This window comes from Primulina tabacum, chromosome 1 (assembly GCF_025594145.1).
Source record: "Primulina tabacum isolate GXHZ01 chromosome 1, ASM2559414v2, whole genome shotgun sequence".
NCBI classification, from domain to species: Eukaryota; Viridiplantae; Streptophyta; class Magnoliopsida; order Lamiales; family Gesneriaceae; genus Primulina; species Primulina tabacum.
This window is the reverse complement of record NC_134550.1, coordinates 36,478,248-36,503,708: the sequence shown is the minus strand read 5'-3', so window position 1 is coordinate 36,503,708 and position 25,461 is coordinate 36,478,248. Positions and strand designations below refer to the sequence as shown.

At 33.3% G+C, this 25,461-nt stretch overlaps 1 protein-coding gene and 1 long non-coding RNA gene across 2 annotated transcripts; both read right to left on the bottom strand.

The window, feature by feature from the left end:
• Window positions 1-19,337: 19,337 nt before the first annotated feature.
• LOC142544038 (uncharacterized) lies at window positions 19,338-25,325 on the bottom strand. Its single transcript, XR_012820011.1, has 3 exons — window positions 25,208-25,325; window positions 19,632-19,719; window positions 19,338-19,533 (listed from the first exon to the last, which is right to left on the bottom strand). It is a non-coding gene; the product is annotated as an uncharacterized LOC142544038 (long non-coding RNA).
• On the bottom strand, window positions 22,609-23,992 carry LOC142520871 (uncharacterized). Its single transcript, XM_075624027.1, has 3 exons — window positions 23,563-23,992; window positions 23,272-23,455; window positions 22,609-23,156 (listed from the first exon to the last, which is right to left on the bottom strand). Exons 1-3 carry the CDS (start codon window positions 23,638-23,640, stop codon window positions 22,609-22,611), a joined length of 810 nt encoding a protein of 269 aa, XP_075480142.1. The 5' UTR covers window positions 23,641-23,992.
• Window positions 25,326-25,461: the final 136 nt, after the last annotated feature.

Below are 25,461 nucleotides of genomic sequence, written 5' to 3'. Positions count from 1 at the left end.
CTCTAACACAAATGAGTTTCATTGAATGGATTTTCTCCTTGAATAATTCTTAGTACTGTAACAAGTGTAAAAACTTATTATGTTATACTTTTCTCAATATCCAATAATATCTCATTACTTATTTTACTCACATAAGCTCATCACTTACTTTTTATCCCATAATATAAATTTGTTAATATAAAGATATTGTCTCTCACATTAATTTTAATTAACATATTCCAGGATAATACATATTTAAAATTAGTGATTAACATTCTTAAAAACCCAAATTTAATGTTCACACAATTAACTATTGCCAAAAAAATCAACTTTTATATTAGAATACTAAAAACTTATTATAATTCTTATATCAGATTTTCATATACCAGTATTTCATAAATAATTTATTGTCTCGAGTCAAATATTTCATCTTAAGTCGGAACCTTAATTCAACTTATCTCTGATAGGTATAATCCCAAAAATATATGTCAATACTAATTGTTTCTATAATAAAATTCTATAAAAATTCGTCAAGTAGTACAAAAAATATGTTGAATGATATTTTTTCTGGAAATGGAAAATTTCGATATAAACATATGAATTTAAAGCATACATCGAGAGGAGCCCAAAACAACTGAAGGAATCGAATTTGGAATTTCCTACAAAACGTTATAGGTTTTACGAATCTTTTCTAAAACGACAAAAACATGATTTCAGAGGCCTAAACGAAGGTATTTTTCTTTTTCGGACGATGCATCACAATAATTTTGTGAATATTACTTGTTGGACAGTTTCAAAGGGGATTGCATTGACTCTTTGCCATAATATTATCGATTTTTTTATTAACATTTTTCCCAACTGGATTATGCACTTGGCGGCCAGATACCACTTAAATAACACACCCCGAGACCGGGGTTAATTGACATTGGCGTTGTTCAATAATCAAATAATCACCAAACAACAAGTCTCGTATTATAGTATAAACCAAACCAGTTTATTTCATAAATACCATAAAAAAGAATAATATTTCCTGTGAGAACCCGGATTTTTCGAAGCAAAGGACCTCAAAAAGCACGGAAAGTAGCTCAAAAAGAAGCCGAGGCAATGCAAAACCTTGAGAATTGAGGGTACGTCACTTGGAAAAGAAACCCTCAGCTCAAGGAAGCTCCAAGATTTTTGGAAAAGAAACCCTCAGCTCATAAGCTAAAACCTTCAGCTCAAGGAAGCTCGTTGATTGTCGGGGAGGAAATCCCTAGCTCATGAATTCAATATCCTAGCTCAAATAAGCTCATCCTTTCTTGTCCTAAAAAGAACCAAAATGGAGCTAGAAGAAGAGCTAAAGGATTGGACAAATTTAATGTGCAAGAAATGACCTTTGCGTTAATCAAAGAATGAGCCAAGGGACGAGCTGAGAGACCAGGACACATTAATGATGCAGGAAAAGACCTTTGGTGCTTGGATTACCTTTGACCATCATAATGAGCACGATTATTCCAATATTGGAGATCAAGAAATCGGCCATGAGGGTAAGGAAAGGCCACATTCTCCACCTATAAATATCACCTCAAGGTTGATGAAAAACACACCAAAAATTACTCCCAAATTTCAGCCAAAAGGAGAGCAAGGAAAGGGAAGGAAATTCTTGCAGCGCAGGCGATCAAAGACTCGCGTCGAAGTGCTGATGAAATAGTAGCGTGTTCTGTTAAATTATAAGTCGAAATGCTGCCAAAAATCCGAGAGGAAACTTTGTGTCAACATCTACAAATTTCAGTCCTACTCCCAAAATACGATAAGTGGGTTTTTGATATGTATATTCGTTTGTATTTTTAAATCTTGAATATATAAGTTATGACATGCATGAATGTGTGTCCTCATTTTCGAAAACAGCATGATGTCCGTCTTTTAAAATTTCGATCGATTATGTGTTTTCTTCTACGCTTCGAAATTCTTTGGTTCCGCTGAATCCGTCTGGAACTCTGATATCTGAAACTCTGATACGTTCTGTCTAATAAACTCTGAATTCTGTTGCACTGTTACAATTCGAATTTAAAATGGGACGAGAATTGTAGTTATGTCTGGCCCCCATTGGTGGGTATAAAACCATGTTCTGTCTGGCCCCCATTGGTGGGTATAAAACCGTGTTCTGGCCTCACCCCTTAGAGGATTAACATATTGGGGACAATTTGACCATGGAAATGAGATGAGTAACAGTGTTCTGTTTGTTCCGATCTGTTCTGTTCTGAATTTTTCTGATCTGTTTCTGAACTGCTCTAAATCATCTGATAACCTCTGTCTCATATTTGTTTCGTTTCTGTTATGATGAGTTAAAAGTAATAAAATTTGAAAGTTTGTTAAGGAAATGTTTTAAAGATTAAGTTCAATATGTATCATTGGAAATCGATCGACCCCTACTTGCTGAGTGTTTCCTAAAACACTCACCCCTTACAAATTTCAGATTAAAATGAAGAGAAACTGAATGAGGAGGGACAAGAAGCCTTCTGAGGATGGTAGCCGATGAGAAAGACACAAGAAATCAAGACTTTATTTTCCTTTTGTTCAGTTTTCGCATTTACAACTCTGATGTATTTTTATTGTCAATGTAAAGACAATGTTTTATTTATGAAAAATACTGGTTTTTGGCATTTTGATACGAGGCTTAATTGTTTTCAAGTAATTGTTAAACAATGCCGGATGTCACAGACGCTTCGGACACGGGGCGTGACATTTAAGTGGTATCAGAGCCGCCAGGTTCATAATCCCGCTGGGATTTTTACAGACAAAATTTGAAGAAGTCAAATTTTGGCAAAAGCCTGGTACATTCTGAAACAAACTCTCACTCTTTCCAAAATTCTTTGAGAAATTCGAAATCTATTTCCTTCGATCGTTCTACAAACTCTTAGTATCGAAAATCCCACGACAACATTGTTTGTGCCTTTCTATCCTTTATTCGATTCTGAAATTTTATCTCAACGGATGCCTTCGTGCTCGTGCTCAATCCGTCCTTCACAAGCGTCAACATACCATTGAAAACTAAACATGAGAGATTGCAACCCTAAAGGATCAACTCGCTATAGAAAAACAAGAGAACAAGAACTCGTAAAGATTAAAAACCTACTTCAAACTGATATACAACGTCTCACCTATTGCCTTGATAGATCAAAGAGCCAGCTCGCCCTAACACTACCTAACCCATCTCACGTGATACGACCCCTAATCAAAAGTTGATAGTAAAGATTGAAACTGAGAATGATCTTGCTCACCGCTCTCTTAATCAACATGAAGACCTTTCTAGCAAGCAAGAACGTTACATCTCCAAGCTTCATGGTGATATGGATAGAATGCAAGAATAACATAACTATATGCACCTTGTCATGGAAAACATGGAAGAAGAAGAAGAAGAAGCACCTATGGAAGTAGTGGAAAAAGAACAGTGATGATGAAGATATGATAAGGTAGGTTGGACTGGTATTATGGTTAAATGAATAGAAAGAAAGAAGTGCAACATTTCTTTGAGAATATACAGATATAAGTTGAATTATATTTTTGGGAAAATACCTATCAGAAATAATTTGACTTATATTTTTGGGAATACAAATACTCTGATATAAGTTGAATTACATTTGGGAATTTACTTATCGAAGAAAAGCTTCCGACTTAAGATGAAATGTTTGATTCGGGGATAATAAATTATTTATTAAAATATGAGATAAGAATGATATAAGTTTTGATATTCAGATATAAAAGTTGATTTTTGTCAATAATTAACGGTATGGACATTTAAATTTGGGATATTAAGTGATAAATTTAAATATGTAAAATTTTGGAATATTTAATCAGGGTAAGAAACAATAACTTAAGTTAAGAAATTAAGGTCATTACCTTAGGTAAATAAAAAGAGTTATGAGATATTGGTGGACAACTAGGGAAATGTAGCATGCATAATAGGTTCTGACTCTTCTTATAGTAAAAAGAAAAATAGGGGAAAGATTTGTGGAGAAAGACATCCAACGAAACTTGTTTGTATTAAAGCATGTTAGGCTCGTAGTTTTGATTAAAGACAGATTTAGTAAAAGAAGAATTGTTTGAGGATTTAGTTTTTTTCGTACATTGTTGTAAGAAATTTTAACTAGGTTATTGGGACTTAAGTCAATAAGCTGATAACGAGTTACGTTATAAGATTCTATATTGGCTTTAAGTTTTGAGATATTAATCGTGATAATTTAAAGATAAAATAAAATAAGTATGGATACGCATATATTCAGTGCCGATTTTATTTAGTGTACAATGGTAAATTTCAACGTCATTCTGAGAATTGGTTGATGGGACAAGAATCATGCAATGGTAGATGGTCGGGGTAAGAATGCCAAACTCTAATCCAAGAACAAATCATATTTTTTGGCAAGGATAAGGAACAGAAATCCTTCCTTTCTGCTTCTCAGATCTAGAAAGGCATGGAGTATGGCGAAGAAGTCTAACTAGCAATAATGAGAGAAGCAAAAGAAGGAATTAAGCTCAAGATATAAAATATTCCTGTGGTAGCAAGCTTCGGAAAGGTTACTTTGAATTATCTCAGACTATGAAGTAGAATTCGAAAGTAACTTGATAGCTCGTGCTACTCTAAAATCTAAGAAACCCTTGCAAATGGCTTCAGTTGAACTCTAGAAGCTAAAAGATCAATCCCAAGATTTGTTAGTCAAAAACAAATCTGACTAAGTGCCTCTCCTTGGGGAGCTTCAGTCTTATTGACACAAAAGAATGGTGAAAGCACAAGATAGTATATCGATCTACAAAGAACTCAATAGGATCAAGAACAAATGTCTTCTTTCAAGAATAGATGACCTTTTCTATCAGTTAAAAGGAGCTAAGATCTTTTCGAAGCTCTATCTAAGGTCAGACTACCACAATTGGAGGCCAAGGCAGAGAATATTCCTAAAACAGCCTGAAAAAGAAAAGGGTATGGACACTATGAGTTCACGATAATATCTTTTGGCCTGACCAATGCTCCAGCAACATTCATAGAACTCATGAACGGTGTGTTCAAGAAAATTTCTCGAGAAGTTTGTGGTAGCATTTATTGATGACATTCTTGTATATTCAACAAGTGAGTAAGACCGCAAGGAAGATCTTCGTCTTGCTCTACCGATGCTCAGAGGAAAATAACTAAATACTAAATTTAAGAAATGTGAATTTTGATCAAAAAAATGTCACATTCTTTGGTCATATAATCTCTGAAATGGGCATATCAGTGGATCACCAATAAGGTGGAGGCAATCATAGACTGACCTTGATCGAATACTGGAATAGAAATTTGAAGTTTTTGGGATTAGTTGGCTATTAAGAAAATGTGTTGAAGGATTTTCTTCCGCTCACCAAGCTCACTCAGAAGAACTCTAAATTCAATTAGAGTGAAGAATGTGAGAAGAGTTTTTAGATTTTGAAAAAGAAACTCATTTCTACGCTAGTATTAGTACTTCCCGAAGAAGGCAAAAATTTCACAATTTACAATGATGCATCAAAAGAGGATTGTGATGTGTTCTCATTCAAGAGGGCAAGAAATTGTCTATGCAACGATGAAATTAAAATCATGTGAGCAAAATTATCCAACACATGATAGTGAATTAGCCACAATTATATTTGAGCCAAAGATCCAGAGAACCAATTTCTTTGGTGGAAAATGTGTGAAATTTATCGATCATCAAAGTCTCAAATACTGTTCACACAAAAGGAATTAAACATGAGGCAAAGATGGTGGATCGAACTATTGAAGATATTTTAGGGCGTGTGCCATGGACCTCGGAGGAATTAAATAAAAACCTTCCTTGATTGAATTTGCCGATAACAGTAATTATCATGGAAGTATTGAAATCAGAAAGAAAGCTATCATGATACTTGAATTGTTGATAAAGTAGCTATTATCAAGAAAAAACGCAAGGCAGCTCATGATCGACAAAAGAGCTGGGCTGATCTAAAGTGAAGACCGTTGGAGTTTGAAAATGGTGTAAAAGCTTATGTTAAAGTTTCCCCTATGAAAGGAGTGGTTCGATTCAGCAAATCTAGAAAGATAACTCCAAGATATGTCGGACCCTTCGAAATACTGAGAAAAAAAGGGAAACCTAGCTTATCAGCGGGCTTTACCACCAGGCATGTCAAGGATTGACAACGTTTTCCACAGCTCACAGCTAAGGAAGTATGTCTCATATCCAAGTAGCATTCTTGAAGTTGAACCGCTACTAAACAAAGGAAATGTTAACGAGGAAATGAAATATGAAAAAGTCCCTATTCGAATAGTGGACACCAAAAACCAAGTGCTGAGATGCCAAACAATTCCATATGTCAAGATACAATGGTCAAATCATATGGAATGAGAAGCAACTTGGGAATTTGAAGAAAGTATGCGCACTCGGCACCCGCATCACTTTAAAGATCTAGCTAACTAAAGTTTCGAGGACGAAACTTCCAATAAGGAGGGTGGAATGTGAGAACCCAGATTTTTCGAAGCAAAGCACCTCAAAAAGCTCGGAAAGTAGCTCAAAAAGAAGCCGAGGCAATGCAAAACCTTGAGAATTGAGGGTACGTCACTTGGAAAAGAAACCCTCAGCTCAAGGAAGCTCCAAGATTCTTGGAAAAGAAACCATCAGCTCATAAGCTAAAACCTTCAGCTCAAGGAAGCTCGTTGATTGTCGGGGAGGAAATCCCTAGCTCATGAATTCAAAATCCTAGCTCAAATAAGTTCATCCTTTCTTGTCCTAAAAAGAACCAAAATGGAGCTAGAAGAAGAGCTAAAGGATTGGACAAATTTAATGTGCAAGAAATGACATTTGCGTTAATCAAAGAATGAGCCAAGGGAAGAGATGAGAGACCAGGACACATTAATAATGTAGGAAAAGACCTTTGGTGCTTAGATTACCTTTGACCATCATAATGAGCACCATTACTCCAATCTTGGAGATCAAGAAATCGGCCATGAGGGTAAGGAAAGGCCACATTCTCCACCTATAAATATCACCTCAAGGTTTATGAAAAACACACCAAAAACTACTCCCGAATTTCGGCCAAAAGGAGAGCAAGGAAAGAGAAGGAAATTCTTGCAGTGCAGGCGATCAAAGACTCGCGTCGAAGTGCTGCTGAAATAGTAGCGTGTTCTATTCAAATTATAAGTCGAAATGCTGCCCAAAATCCGAGAGGAAACTTTGTGTCAACATCTACAAATTTCGCTTCTACTCCCAAAATACGGTAAGTGGGTTTTTGATATGTGTTTGTATTTTTAAATCTTGAATATATAAGTTATGACATGCATGAATGTGTGTCCTCATTTTCGAAAACAGCATGATGTCCGTCTTTTAAAATTTCGATCGATTATGTGTTTTCTTCTACGCTTCAAAATTCTTTGGTTCCGCTGAATCCGTCTGAAACTCTGAAATCTGAAAATCTGATACGTTCTGTCTGGTAAACTCTGAATTCTGTTGCACTGTTACGATTCGAATTTGAAATGGGACGAGAATTGTAATTATGTCTGGCCCCCATTGGTGGGTATAAAACCATGTTCTGTCTGGCCCCATTGGTGGGTATAAAACCATGTTCTGTCTGGCCCCCATCAGTGGGTATAAAACCGTGTTGTGGCCTCACCCCTTAGAGGACTAACATATTGGGGAAAATTTGACCATGGAAATGAGATGAGTAACAGTGTTCTGTTTGTTCCGATCTGTTCTGTTCTGAATTGTTCTTATCTGTTTCTGAACTGCTCTAAATCATCTGATAACCTCTGTCTCATATTTGTTTCGTTTCTGTTATGATGAGTTAAAAGTAATAAGATTTGAAAGTTTGTTAAGGAAATGTTTTAAAGATTAAGTTCTATATGTATCATTGGAAATCGATCGACCCCCACTTGCTGAGTGTTTTCAATAACACTCACCACTTACAAATTTCAGATTAAAATGAAGAGCAACTGAATGAGGAGGGACAAGAAGCCTTCTGAGGATGGTAGCCGATGAGAAAGATACAAGAAATCAAGACTTTATTTTCCTTTTGTTCAGTTTCCGCATTTACAACTCTGATGTATTTTTATTGTCAATGTAAAGACAATGTTTTATTTATGAAAAAGACTGGTTTTTGGCATTTTGATACGAGGCTTAATTGTTTTCAAGTAATTGTTAAACAATGCCGGATGTCACAGACGCTTCGGACATGGGGCGTGACATTTCCAACATAAACTCTGAAAATGATAAAAATCTGCGGAAGTGTTTACAATTTGAATTTTAAAACTTAAATATGTGAAAAAAACAAAAAAAAAACTTCTTGATCCATCTTATTAGCAGCCTTAAAACTGGTCTTATCCATGTTTCTCGATATCCTTTTCTGACTTATCTAGGATGGTAGAATAAAGGTTGAGTGATATGCTCTTCGCTCAGCAAGTGGGGCTGTTCGAACACATACATACCAAATACACATAATCTTTGAAATAACATTCATGTATAACATATTTAGGTAACATAAATCATTAGCATAAACATAAGAATAACTTTGCTTAGACACTTAGATTCCTCTACTTTCCATAGTTTACTGATATCATTCCTTAATTTTTACTCATCTAAGGGAACAAAACCATAGAACGGTTATAATCTCACCGTGTAAGGGTCATAAAATTATTATACATTGGGATTCTCTCTCATATTCGGTTGAATCATCACAGTGCCAAAACATAGGTATCATATCTAAAGAAGGGGAAGAATAATAATAATGCTCGACCGAAATTTTAAAAAACGAACGAAGTCATAAACTAAATTTATAGTTTCAAAACAAGCCTATTTAACTTGGTATTACTTGAAGAATAGAAAGCCATATAATAATCATACAAATGACATTTTGAAAACGTAACAACACTTTGACTACAAAATCAGTCTCCTTTTAGGATTCCTTTAGACTTATTGAACTGTTGGATCGAGCTTAAATTTCTCACTATGTTCACAAGTAATTGAACTAAATTATCAATGATAGAGATCTGGTTTGGAAGCAAATGGCCTGTTTATGGATGAAAAACTGTACGTATGTTATTCTGGCCTAGAATCTCAGCAATTTTCTTGTGAAAGCTATATACAAAAAATTAACCGTTGGATTTGGATGAATTTTGGATATATTATCGAAACATATGATAGAGTAGTCTGAATGGTGGAGATTAGATTCTGAGCATTTGAGTGATTGAAATAATCTTCCGAACGTGAACAATTTCAATGACTATAGCAACACTTGGGAGAGGATTTTCGAAAATACGGAAAGCACTTTCTCAAAAATTTGAGTGTAATATGATGTTTAAATTTTGAATGAGAGCTTCTTCTATTTATAGAGAGGTGGATCTTATCCAAATCGTGTATTATCTTATCGTTTAAACTTTTAAATTAAATGTTGAATCTAAGATAGATTATCATCTCTTATCTATCTCCTGGATAAGATTTTTTTAAATGTCTTATTGCGAGGCATGAAATTCGAATCTCATGTCTAGTTTCCAATATTCATTATACCTTTTATTTTGCAATATACGTTTAATCCATGCATTCTAAAAATTCAAAATTTTCCCTATGAAATTTTGAATTCTTGACGATAATTGCACTCAAGATAGGATTCTTGATTTTCTTGATATTTCTCTTTATCTCGATAAGCAAATCTTGATTTTTTTATCTTTTTGAGCATGAATTCTTTATTTCTTGCTAGGCATGTTTTGAAATTCATGCATACATCTCCTTATCGTATATGCTTTTATCCATCATCTTGGTATATATTTCCGAAATATAATATCCATAGATATGTGATAATTTCGAAAATATGATATTACAGTATCAATTTATTTACTTTATCTATCTTAGATCTTTATCTTGTATTTTAATTTATTAGTTTCGAAATTATACCCATAATTTTGAAATACATATATACAAGTGTGTATATATCCAATATCTCTCTATCTAATTCATTTAATCTTGCTTAATCTTGACATGTATATTTATATACTAAAATCGAAAATTAGGAATATTTATCGGTTGAAATTTGAACTCCTTGGATATTTTTTACACAAATATTTAATTATCACATACCAGTTTAAATAATATGGATTATTATTAAATACAATATTTGATAATCAAGTACAAAATTTTGAGTTCATAAATAATAGACCGAGTTTGAAGTTTGCATGAGTGAAAGTAGTACTGGGATATGTGACCTCTTGGAAAGTTCACGTCATCAAGCGACTGAGGTTGTGTCGCATGATTTGGTTGTCTAAGCGAAGACAGATCTTAATGGATAACAATGTCTCTGTACCGGCTGTAAGGAAAGAGTAAGACTGATCTCTAAGAGATATGAGACTGCACCAGCAGATAGACACACATCTCTCCGAATAAATAAGCCCAACATGCAGACCTATTAGCACACAAATAGGTGCACTCTGCATTGCCACAAGTGTAAGGAAATAAATTTGCGTCTTGGCTAACAGCTATAGTATTTGACCTAGTGATATGCGCTTGATCATAACAATTGGTATTGAAGCAAGGTCATGGGTTCAAGTCTCCCAAGAAGCATATTTCTATACTTCTTTGTGGGGTGGGGGGAGGGAGGTTGGGGGAATTTGGATAAAGCATGCATAAGTGAGAGTATTACTGGGATGAGTGACCTCCTAAGAAGTTCTGGTGCATCAAGCTGTGATTGTTTTGTACCTTTTGTTATAGTTGGCTAGGTGAGTCAAAAAAGAGTGACACCAGATCTTAACAGGTAATACAATATCTTCTGGGGATTGGGCCGACGGTAGGAAAATGATAAGACCGATATTTTAGGATATGAGATACCGCCAGCAGATAGACAATCATCTCCACGGACTAATGGGCCTAACAGCCCGAATCATAGCACCCAAGTAGGTGCACTCTGTGCTATAATGAAATAAAGTTGGGGTTTGGAGAAAAGTTATAGCTTTTGGCATAATAGTAAGAGTTTGATCCTAACATGTTAAATGCAGGTCATTTCTATTTTGTATTATTTTTTACTTCCGGAACTACTTGCTGAACCTCTCAGCGCACTAGGTTTCATCGATAAAAGTGAGAAAGACTGAGGTGGCACTGGCTGGCAAAAAATGGCGGGCGGGCGTTGAGAGAGAGCATTTAGCCTAGCCTTGACCGTGTTCCTCAAGAACCTTCAGTTCTGAGTTTTTCAACTCGAGTCGTTAAATATTTAAAATTGAGTAATTATTTTAGAGGATAATGTTGACATCATGTTTGTTGTTTCATTTTCTTCTTTCTGCGTTTCATATTTTTGATTAAACTTAAAATATCATTCCCGTATCAAGGTTTAGAGCATCACACGTTTCATACATTCATACATCACATATATAACCTACAAAATCATAACGTGGTAACTAATTCACTCTTAAAAACAAGGAAGTAAAAGCACGCATCTTCACATAACCATAGTAGGCCCAATTCCAAACTTAAAAACAAGGACCAATAAAAGATACAGTAAAATTTTGAAATTTTTATTCAAGGGCCTCACAATAATATTTTCTTTAGTAAAAAGTTAAATCATTTTAACTGATTTTTTAAATTCATAACCAAAATAAAATCGATTTAACTAATATTTATTTTTAAATGAAAAACTTATTAATTAACTTAACCGAATTAAAAATTACGATAGTTTATTTCGATTAAACAAAAATTTTTATAAATAAAAATATAAAAAAAACATGTCACCTCATAGAGTCGATATAATTAAAGTCAGACAAAATTAATGAATTGTTGTGAAAAAGTAAAAATTTATGGTAAAAAGTAAAAATCTCAAACTCTCAAAATTTACCAAATTACACACTTTATAATATTTTTCTCTCTACTCAATTGTGATTTTCTTCACAAATGAGATATCTATTTATAGGAAATCTTTACAAATAATCCAAAAATAAAATACATCATTACCTACATCATCACACACTAATTTTCAATATTTACAACTCTTATTTTCAACATTCAAATATTCAATACACACATTTTAAATATATTTTTCAACACTCCCCCTTGTGATGATGATTATAATGATTGTCTTCATTACGTGTTTTTATACTGCCTCGTTAAAAACCTTACTAGGAAAAACCCAGTGGGATAAAAACCATAGCAAGGGAAAAAGAGTGCAGTCACGTAAACTCCCCCTCATGTTGACACGAACAATTCTTCACAAATTTCGTAGATTGCGCATCCCAATATTATATATATGCTTTCTGAATATTGACGTAGGAAGCGCCTTTGTGAAGAGATCTGATGAATTTTCACTTGATTGAATGTGACGAACATCAATACATTTATTCTTCTCAAGCTCCTTGGTGAATGCGAAGAAATTAGAAGGAATATGTTTAGTTCTGTCGCTTTTTATGTATCCTTCTTTCATTTGAGCAACACATGCAGCATTATCTTCATATAGTATCACAGGCTTCTCGTCGAATGATAATCCGCATGAGATTTGGATATGTTGGGTCATTGATTTTAACCACACACATTCTCGACTTGCTTCATGTAGTGCAATAATTTCGGCATGATTTGATGAAGTTGTTACGAGCGTTTGTTTCTGTGAACGCCAAGAAATTGCAGTGCCTCCACGAGTAAAAACATATCCAGTTTGGGAACGTGCCTTGTGTGGATCAGATAAGTATCCAGCATCGGCATAACCAATTATACTTGGATTAGCATCTTTTGAATACAAAAGTCCCAAGTCTGTCGTTCCTCGTAGATAACGGAATATATGTTTAATTCCGTTCCAGTGTCTCTTTGTTGGATATGTGCTAAATCTTGCCAACAAATTTACGGCAAAAGATATATCAGGCCTTGTACAATTTGTAAGATACATAAGGGCACCGAGCACTTAGATATGGTACTTCTGGACCAAGAATATCTTCATCTTCTTCACATGGTCGGAATGGATCCTTTTCTATGTTTAATGATCTAACAACCATTGGAGTACTTAAAGGATTTGATTTATCCATATTAAAACGTTTAAGGATCTTTTCTGTATAATTTGTCTGGTGAACAAACATTCCACATTCTTTTTGTTCAATTTGTAAACCCAGACAATACTTGGTTTTTTCAAGATCCTTCATTTCAAATTCTTCCTTCAAGTATGACACAACTTCTTGAATTTCCTTGTTCGTTCCAATGATGTTTAAATCATCAACATATACAGCAATAATTACGCATCCGGATGTTGTTTTCTTAATGAAAACACAAGGGCATATTGAATTATTTACATATCCCTTTTTCATCAAGTGATCACTTAGTCGATTATACCACATTCGACCAGATTGCTTTAACCCATATAATGATATTTGTAATTTCACAGAATAACATTCTCTGGGTTTTGAACTTTGTGCTTCAGGCATCTTAAATCCTTCAGGGATTTTCATATATATATATTACTATCAAGTGATCCATATAAGTAAGCTGTAACAACATCCATAAGACGCATTTCTAAATTTCAGATACCGCCAAGCTAATCAAATACCGAAACGTAATTGCATCCATCACGGGAGAATACGTTTCTTCATAATCAATTCCAAGCCTTTGAGAAAAACCTTGTGCAACAAGTCGAGCTTTATATCTCACTATTTCATTTTTCTCATTTCGTTTTCGAATAAAAACCCATTTGTATCCAACAGGTTTTACACCTTCAGGTGTAAGGACTATAGGTCCAAAAACATTACGTTTATTTGTCGAATCCAATTCAACTTGGATGGCTTCTTTCCATTTTATCCAATCCTGCCGATTTTTACATTCACCAAAAGATTTTGGTTCATGATCTTCATTATCATTTATGATGTCGATTGCCACATTATAAGAAAATATATCATCAATTTCTTCTATATCTTTTCGGTTCCATATTTTTCCAGTATTAATGTAATTGATAGAGATTTCATGATTCTCGTCAGTTTGTGGTTCTGACAGAATATTTTCATCATCATGTGTTTCTTCAGGAACACCATTCTCTATTTTGTGATCATCATGTGTTTCTTCAGGAACATCATTCTTTATTTTGTGATCATCGTGTTTCTCTATAAATTTTCTTTTTCGAGGATTTTTATCCTTGGAACCAACTGGCCTTCCACGCTTCAGGCGTTTAATGACATCATGAGTATCTTCAATTTGTTTCTTTGGAATTTCAATTCGAGCAGGGGCATTTGCAGCATGTATATATGATTTAGTTACCCCTTTTGTGTCAGCAAATGCATCTGGTATTTGATTGGCTATTCTTTGCAAGTGTACAATTTGTTGTACATCTTTTTCACATTGTTTTGTTCTTGGATCCAGATGTAACAATGATGATACATGCCATGTAATTTCCTTTTCGGTATGTTTCTGTTCTCCCCCTAACATTGGGAAGATTTCCTCATTAAAATGACAATCAGCAAAACGTGCTGTGAACACTGCGCCTGTCTGAGGTTCAAGATATCGAATGATTGATGGACTATCATAACCGATATAAATTCCAACCTTTCTTTGAGGTCCCATTTTCTTTCGTTGCGGTGGTGCAATAGGCACATACACCATACATCCAAAAATTCTCAGATGAGAAATGTCTGGTTCTTTACCAAATGCAAGCTGCAATGAGGAGTATTTATGATATGCACTTGGTCTGATGCGAATTAATGAAGCAGCGTGTAAAATTGCATGTCCCCTATAGAAATAGGGAGCTTTGTTTTCATAATCATTGGATCATTTGCAGACGTTTAATCAATGATTCAGTCAATCCATTCTGTGTATGTACATGAGCAACAGGATGCTCAACAATGATTCCCATAGACATACAATAATCATTGAAAGTTTGGGAAGTAAATTCACCAGCATTATCAAGTCTAATTTTCTTGATTGTATAATCGGGAAATTGATTCCTCAATTTTATTATTTGAGCAAGTGATCTTGCAAATGCAACATTTCGAGTTGACAATAAACATACATGTGACCATCTGCTGGAGGCATCAATCAATACCATAAAGTATCTGAATGGTCCACATGGTGGATGGATTGGTCCACAAATATCACCCTGAATACGTTCAAGAAACATTGATGATTCAGTTTGGATTTTGGCTGGTGATGGTCTTATAATAAGTTTTCCAAGAGAACATGCTTTACATTGAAAATTATTATTCTGAAAGATCTTCTGGTCTTCTAGCGGATGACCATGTGTATTTTCTATAATTCTTCGCATCATTGTTGAACCAGGATGTCCCAATCGATCATGCCAATTGGTTAATATTTAAGAATTATCAACTACCATGTTTGATTCAATCGGACTTATATGTGTATAATGCAATCCAGTAGGGAGCATTGCTAGTTTTTCAATCACATATTTCTTTCCTGATTTATATGTGATAAGACACATATATTTCTTATTCCCTTCATTCATTGTTTGAGTATCATACCCATGGGAATATATATCATTAAAACTCAACAAATTTCTTTTCGATTGTGGTGAATATAAAGCATCATTGATCAAAAATTGTGCTTTATCACATCCTTTAATCAAGTCTACAGGACCTGATATTGTATTCACCGTTGTTTTTGTTGGTTTTAGTTCCAAGAAATATCTTTTATCTCGGAGGATAGTGTGCGTTGTACCACTATCGGGTATGCAAACTTCAGCTTTGCTCATAGCATTTTCCATTTTTTGAACTTCAAAAAAATATGCAATGAAATAAAATTACTGGCAATATATATTTAAATATAACACATATCATAATTATACAATAAAACATTATATGGATACATGAAAAATAAATTATTGTACATTTATATTCTACCACTATATTGTTCATTTTCAGAGAAATCATTGAGAAAATCTGCAGCATCAATATTGTTCACTTCTATCCCACCAACATATTGATCATTTCCAGAGAAATCATTCATAAAATCACCAGCATCAAAATGAGTTGAATCACTCAAATGGTCACTGCGTTCAGTGAAGTTGGTCTCCTTTTCTTTCCCCTTTAATGATTCTTTATAAAGTTTACAAAGGTGTTCAGGGGCTCGACAAATTTTGGACCAATGTCCTGGAGTACCACATCTGAAACAAGAACTTTCATATCTTTTTGAGTGATTCTCATTAACACTTGTATTCTCATGTTGCCTTTTCTGTGGATGGTTTGGGACGCTCTTTTGAGATGAATTATAAAAATAACTATCTCTATTGTTTTCAAAACCACGGCCTCGACCACGACCACGGCCAATTCCACGTCCACGTCCACGTCCACGTCCACGACCTCGACCTCGACCAAAACCTTGTCTTTGAATTTGATTTTGGTTTCCAGGTTTAAATTCATTTTTACTTACAGCATTTACTTCTGGAAATGCTGTTGATCCAGTGGGTCAGGACTGATAATTTCTCATTAATAGCTCGTTGTTTTTTTCCGCCACAAGAAGACAGGCGATGAGTTCAGAATATCTCGCAAATCCACGTACTCTATATTGTTGCTGTAGAATAATATTTGATGCATGAAACGTGGAAAATGTTTTTTCAAGCATTTCCGATTCTGTGACCTCATGTCCACAAAATTTTAGCTGCGAGATTATTCGATACATCGCTGAATTATAATCGCTGACTTTCTTAAAATCTTGGAATCTTAACATATTCCATTCATCACGGGCGGTCGGAAGTATAACTTCCCTTATATGTTCAAATCTTTCTTTCAATCCTTTCCACAAAGCCATGAGATCTTTTTCAATTAAATATTCACATTTCAATCCCTCGTCGAGATGTCGACGCAAAAATATAATGGCTTTTGCCTTTTCTTGTGATGTCGATATGCCATTTTCTTTTATTGTCTCACTTAGACCCAATGACTCAAGATGCATTTCTACATCAAGAGTCCATGGCATATAATTTTTTCCCGTGATGTCGAGCGCAACAAATTCGAGCTTTGTCAAATTTGACATGGTGGTACTAAAAAAAATTACGATGCATTTTATTAGTTAATGAATATTGCAATACAAAGTAATGGATAAACAACAAGTACAAGCATTTGTAAAAATAAAGAAAACACACGAGGAGGATATTCTCCGATAAATAAAAGACTCGGGAGTATGATAACCAAAATAATTAAAAATAACCTTGAGAAAGCCATCTTCTTTTTTCTTCGAAAATTTAGTGAAGAATAACTTTTAGAGAAGAAGAGAAAGTTGGAGTGATTGAATGTGTTTATGAGATCATATTTATAGGGCAAAAACTAGCCGTTTTGTTACCGTTGGTGTATAAAAAATTAAATGTATGTATTTGTATAATTTTATGGTAATAATATGATGTATATAATATTCAACATATTTAAATAATTATGTATATCATATCATATTATTATAATGATGTGTCATAAGATATTTTATTTAAAAATCTTATAGGCTTTTATACTTGTCGTATCCCTTACCGGGAGTGTGGGATGTCGTCTTAACATCCTCCCAGGATTTATAACATGTTTTTAAAAAATTTATTTTTATTATTAATAATAACATTATATTATATATTAAATATATACATGATAAATAAATAACAGTAAAATAAATATTATTACTTTTGTTACCTTTTTCTTCTGTTTGGAGCTTGGAAAAGGATGGAGGACTTTTAGAGCTTCGTGCTGATAACGTGTTGTGAAAAAGTAAAAATTTATGGTAAAAAGTAAAAATCTCAAACTCTCAAAATTTACCAAACTACACACTTTATAATATTTTTCTCTCTACTCAATTGTGATTTTCTTCACAAATGAGAGATCTATTTATAGGAAATCTTTACAAATAATCTAAAAATAAAATACATCATTACTTACATCATCACACACTAATTTTCAATATTTACAACTCTTATTTTCAACATTCAAATATTCAACATTCAAATATTCAATACACATATTTTAAATATATTTTTCAACATGAATCACGTCTTTTTGAAGAATCCTCACTTGAGTTTTATGGTCTACGTGTTACACTATTTTGTTGCCAGATTTCATTAAATTGCAAATATTTTTTTTTTATTTTCGCACCTTATTTTCATCACGTAATATTGCCAATAATGTCCTTTATAAATTAATAATGCTACTTCTGGAGATCGTGGATTTAAGAAACGTACATATATAACTTGCCGTAAAATGTTTATAACTCGAAAATTATATTTTTGCTGAAAATACTGTTGTTTTTTTCTTATTTCCTAATTTTAGGTCCGAGGAAGAAATACAAAATTCTTTAAAAATAAACCAATTTTCCTTTTCAAAGTATCCCTTTCCGTATGAATATTATTTTTAGAAAAACATAAACATTTAAAAAAAGTTAATTCAATAGGATTATACTTTTTTAAGTAATTATAATTTAATACTAGCCAACGAGGCACATGCGTTGCGTGTGTCATGAATATATTGAGCTAATATATTAAATATTATGATATTACAACAGCATGACTCCGAAATATTTTGTACTTGAATCATGAAATGCAATGGATTCCAAAGCTTAAATAAATCTGTCAAACTCAATTTTTTTACCTTACATGATATATGTTTTGAGAATAAAAAATAATATTTTTTTGAAGCCGCAATATCATCTCATGTGAAATATATGATAAACTTCAACGTAAAAGAAATAAACAAATAATCAAATGATTTTCCAAAAAATATCATAACATCATTGAACTAAATTTATTGAATATAAAAACCTCAAATTTGTCTCCTAAATTAAGCTAATAAATTGAACAAAAACAATTAAAACTGTATTTATTTTTAAACATTGTATGCATAAGTTAAACCCTCCCAGTTCTAGCTTAATAATAAAATATTTATTTTATCGAATCACACCCAAATACAACATAAATGTACAAAAAAAATAGAGCAATCTATTTAAGCGTGCTATAAAAAAATTGACATGACATAACAAAATATAAATTACTGCAAGAATTTCACTAAATAAATGGAAAATAAAATAGAAATTGACAAACTCCTTTTATTTGCCAAAAAAACTAAAATATTGTAAGTAGATTATTTCACAAAGATGAACAATACAAATTCTAGCAATAGTGATGGAATTCAATCATTTCCGAAAGACACATATTATGTTTTGATTAAGTTGAAATAGAAATCAATAATTTAAGTAGATAGAATAATGGAAATAATAAGTTTGTAATTCATGCTAAGGTCAAGTTTATTATTGTAATACTAAGAATTTTAAAAACCTCCGGCGTTGGCTATTTATGGAGACTATTGGTTAGATTCCTGCCTCCATCATCTGCGTTTTTCATGTATGAATCGTCAGGTTTAATTACATTTGCAGCAATGATTCAAATATTTCAGATCTAATAATGATGAAAATGTGCCAGAGAAAGTTCATATTTTGAGATCGGAACTCTGCTAGATCTTGAAACATTTTAGTTTAATCTACCAACCAAAATGTAAATTTGTCTGTAAAGATTATAATAAAACAATATTTAAGAAGCCTTAAGATAATGATTTAGTGACTCTGTTGACAATATGCGAGAGATAATAGCATAAGACCGTGAAGCTCGTAATAAATACATTATCACCTGCAATATCAAAACAAACAAACGAATTTGATATGATTACTAATATAAAGCAACATAATAAATCATAGACGATAAACTTACTTATTATTAAAACAAACCAGATGAAGATGGGAGCGAGTAGATCTGATCCATTGAATTGAGTATGATATTTCTACAAATAACTTGTTTGCAACCAGCATCCTTCAACTTTTGAGAAAAAAAGCACAAAGTCTAAACCAAAAAAAAAAAATTAAACTTAAACCAATAAACTGAAAATCATAAATAATCTGTTTTTCCATTAAACACTAACCAAGTACTTTTTTAAAATTGATTCAATAAATATAGAAATTGTAATATCCATGCCAAAAATGGTTATTTGGGAGAAGTGATAAGATAGAGGATGAGAAATAAATAAACATGGATAGAAAACAGGTATAAAGATAAATCGAATTTATTAGCATCCCCCAAATTCTAATGTTGAAACATATATCATGTATTTAACGATTATTGTAAATATTTGTACATAATGTATTTTGAAAAAAATTACAATAAAGAGAGTTGATTTACACTTTATCATTCTATATTAGGTATGAATACCTCTTTGAAAACCACGTTTCTTGTGAATACACCAAATTGACGCTCTAAATTCCCATCTTTACCAAAATTTTTGTAGAATTTTGTGAGACTCCTCTCGAAAGTGCCACATATAGTTGACTGTGGCTGAACACATGGTTACGCAAAAATATGTCAATATTTGGGATTGTTTGACCTTGTGATTTGTTTATTGTCAAAACAAAACTAAGCCTTATGGGAAATGTCGACGTGTCAACTCAAATGGTAATCCAGAATTATCTTGACTTTTCAAGGGCATTCTATGTAGAAAGAATCTGGTACCCTTGTGAGGACCTGTTATGATCTCAGCATCTATAAAATTTCTACCAAGAATGCGACATATTAATCTTGTTCCATTGCATAGACCAAGTTCAGACGCAACATTTCTCAAGAGCATTTCTCAAGAGCATGACAGGACTTCCTACTTTCAATATGATTTTATGTGGTGGCAAACCACTTGGACTAAGGGACTTCAAAAATTCTTCTTGAAAAAGGTTTTGATTGTCGTCTTCTACACTATCCCAAGAGGTATACTCTTTTTCCTCTCCGAAAAACTTGAGAATGATCATTTGATTAATATTGTCCAAATCAATATTTTTTGGTGTGATGATTGCTCTATCAACCATATAGTTTACATCATTAACATGATTTATCATATTAGGAAAAACAGAATCAATCAGCATCTGAATTGATTGTTCACCTTCCCATGGTATGATAATTGAATCTGGTAATTTTATGAAATCACGAGTTATAGTATGTTGCAATCCATCACCTACGCGCAAGAGAAATTATGAGAACTCAATATCTTGAGCAGATCTCATATTTTGTTGAAGGTGTATTATCTTTACTCAATTCCAGAATGTTGAACTTGAAATACTTGCAGCAATTTGTTCTGCCTTTGACCCTCGTTTAACAACCGGTAACACTTGTCGAAAATCGCCACCAAACACCATTGTCTTTCCTCCAAATCTATTTGAATTTCCATAATATCTTGGAAACTCTTACTGACAGATTCAAAAGCATAGCGATTTGCCATTGGAGCCTCGTCACATACTATAGCTGATGCACGCTTTATTAGATCTACAAGTTTTGTCTGCTTTTTTATTTTGCAAAGTGTTGATACGGTTGGTCTAAGTGGAATTTGAAAACGTGAATGTGCAGTTCTTCCACCTGGCAACAATGTCACAGCTATTCCAGATGTTGCTACTACAAATATTATTTTACCCATTTTTCTTAAATGTGCCAACATTGAGCGGTATAAAAAAGTCTTACTAGTCCCTCTAGGACCATCAATGAGGAAAAGTTTTGATTGGTTATGCATAATACTTTCTATGATGGTGTCAAATGAAATCCTCTGTTGAGCATTTAAACATTCAATAGATCTCAAATCATCATCATAAATATGATAACAAAGCTCATCCTGAATTATTCTTGGTAGTGGTGCGTCTTCTAAAAACTCAGCACTTATTGATGGCAAATCAAAATCATCAAGTTTCATTTTGTACTGATGCAACAACCTTCGTATCTCAAGCAATAACTTATTGATAATTAAGTTACTTGACGAAATTTCTCTACCATAATCTTCACACATGCTAGGATGGAACTCATCTCAGAGTTCTCGAACTATTGTTGGTTGACAGAACACCAGTATGGATACAAATAACCTTCTCAATGAAGATGGCATTCTAACAGATCGTGCTTCTTGCAGACATTGTATTACATAATCATCCTGTTTGAGAAGTCCTCTCATTTGAGCAGACTCCTTAAATGTTGAATATGTTACCCCATTCACAGTCATCAAAACTTCAAAAGATGTCGGGCCCCTGACATGATTTAAAAGGATACGGAGATAAAACCTCTCATCTTCATATGGCGACACAACATATACTCTTCCAACCACTTTATTGTTGCTTCTTCGACGAATCCATTTTTTTCCAGATTTTATCCATGTGTAATATTGTGGAAATTCTCGATATAAATACTTTCCAGTCAGTTCAGGATCAAATTTATTTTGAAAAATTTTGTAAGCATAGTCTTCGAGTTGTCATCATCTGCAAGTAGATCACTTACGCGTTGTTGGGGGTCAAAATAAATCAAATATTGGTTTGGTATATGTAGTTGTAACCTAATGACTGTAGGAAACATCTTACTGAACTAAAATGAGAAAATTCGCCACAATGCTTCAGGCGCACAAATCCATATTCTATCCTCGTACTGTTGGATTTCATCACAATTTTGTCCATTTCGCAACTCTAGTGCGACCCGATCAGGACCTTTATGGATGTACTTGTATATGTACTTGACACAATTAATCCCTCCACATAATTCAATGTTATTATGACAATCGTATTTTAATAAAAGCTAAAAATTGTACGGAACAACCCGACCATTATCCATGAAAACATTATCATTGTTGGGAATTGATACTTGGCCACCTTCACGTCTTCGGTACAAAGGGTATGAATCATCTCCTCGAGATGTGTATTACACAAATGGCTTTGGAAAGTTCTTCTTGCATTTACCATTTACCATGCATAAACAATTAGGATTCATCGATCCACAGGGCCCATGTATCATATGGTGGACAACTGCTTTGTGTAGGTTTGGTTCTTCTGTTTGTAAATGTATTTCAACACGAACAATTGAGTCAAAGTGGTCGGGAGTACACAACTTGTCATTATTTTCAAATATGACCAACATATGAACATGAGGAAACCCTATTTTCTGATACTCAATGACGTACGAATAAGAGCGGACCTTACCTAAAACCCCTATATTTACAATGTCTTTCTTAAATTTCACAAATTTTGACCGAAATATCCTTGTAATCAAATCTGGACGGTCTTGAGGCGATTGCCCAGGAGGTAGTTGATTTTTTATCTCATTCCAATTCGGATTGCATGTCATTGTAAGCATTATATCTGGTTTTCCATATGTTTGTACCAAAGTCATGGCATCTTGATACCGTTGGTACATATCACGTGGGCTACCACCGAAAGATGATGGCAAAACGATTCTGGTACCAACAATTCCTGCATAATGTGTATGATAGATATGTATTAGATGTGAGTTGTAGCATACAATGTGAAAAATAATATTCAAATCATAAAGTTATCGTACAATATTCAAATCAGTAAGTTATCGTACCTGCATTATTTTCACCTCCATGTAAACAATCTTGCAATCCTTGGTAAAGTTCTGAACGTATATCACATTGATTTGAACGTATCCATCGTAGTCTTTGTGTTTCAATATTTACGTAATTGTCAACCACATATTGTTGAAGTAGACGACCTCCTCTAAGAATCAAAGATAGTGAATTTTCTCGTATCTGGTTAAGAAGATGATTTACACTATATGAGAATTGATGTAAATATAAGTTTGACATTTTTTTAATAAAAAAGATAAAGCATAAAGTACAATGTTTTTTTCACTAACATGTAGCATATACGCATAGTAATTTAAGCATAGTAATCGGGTACCATTGATATTTCGGCTATTTAAGTCCCCAACCATATGTCCATATGGCAAAAGGATGGGATATTGTAAAGGATCATAATAGCCAACTACATCTTGAATGCTGATAAGATTTCCACTGATTACTTGTATAGTAATATCTCGACTGCTCAAAGTTTTTTCACACTCGTTGTCAACAATGACGGCTGCTACTTTAGATGTTGTTGGTAAACTATATTGATGTTCATTAGGTTGTTGCTGCCTGATGATGAGCCTACAGTTAGGTATGTCTTCACGTTTGCCAATTTGTCGAAACACGTGCACAAATGGATTGTGTTGATCAAGAATGTTTTGTATCTTAAGCAGCAATTCTCGCCTTAGTTCTGGATTTTCATGAAGTCTATTGTCTATATCATGAGTCTATATCATGATCTGTGTCTACAATCCACATCTGCATGTACCGTGGCCTACAATTCTCATTTGGTATAAGACTTCCAATCAAGTGATATATTGATCCCTGGGCACGAAATGTGTATATTCCATGTGTACCGGTTGTTAAGGACTCGTCTATATTGACTCTCATTGATGTAAAAGAGAAAACATGATTGTATGCCCTTATGAACCGCCGAAAATGTCTTCCTTCCTCGTTATCCGCAGAATACAACTCTTGCAATTAAATGGGAAAAGAGATATGATCCAATTTGTGTTCCCATTTCTACAGCAGAATTGTGATGTTTCACCATGAAACAGTAGAGCTTGGCAATGTATACAAATTATTGGGTCAGATAATTGCCACCGATAATGTATCTCATTTTCACTGAAATTTCTTGCTAGGTTACGAAATCGACGTGGACGTGGATATCGTTGTATGTAAGTAAGGTCATTGTTTTCATCGAAAATGTTTCCTGCAAAAATTTTCAAATTAATCTTCAAACTAACAATTTTAAAAAGAGACGTTGCTGGAAGAGTGAACCAATAAATTATATAGTGGAAATTTGTTATTCTAAACTATTTGTAAACTTTGTTTTTAAAAGTAATCCATTTTCCAAATATATGACGATGTATACTGTATATTGCAAAAATTTCAAAATACTTATTTTTTCTCCTATATGTTAATTGAAATTATGAAATGCATATAAGCTCTAATAATAAAATCATATATTTCATATTTTATGTTAAAAAAATATGCCATATTTTGAAATAATATGTTTTTTATTTATATGGATTTTTGAAAAATATGAATAATTATTTTAAATAAATTAAATTTTGTTGTACAAAACTATGAAATAAGACATTAAAAAATATACAATATGTTGACATTTAAAACAAAAAATAAAAATCAATCACCTAGTTGATGGACTCTCATTGAAGTCATTAAATATTAAATGTATAACATTAAATAGGAAATTGATGGTTTTATCAATAAAAAGTTGTTTTTATATAAAAAAAAATACACATGTATGTCACAAATAGAAAAATTTGGTTAAACAATTATTTAGCAATTTAATACCAATTAATCCAACATATTTTGATTAAATTATTTATTTTTATTTGAACCCATTGATGATGGATAAAGATGTAAAACATATATATTACATCGGCTATTTATTTGGATATAGTAGAATACCTTGATGAACAGAATTTGACCTTGGTAGACGTGTGCTAGAACTTCCACGCTTGTAATTTGATGTCAAAGTATGAAAAGATATTGGCTCTGAGCGACATGTTTGTCGCACTGTAGTCACTGTTAGAGTAGGTGCCCGTCGAGCCAAGTGTTGGCCGAGTGTTCACAATGAAACTCTATGTATAAGCGGTCTTTATTTTAATAATATTTGAATTTATCGTTTTGGCACTTCTTTATCTGTATACCCATGCTAGTTG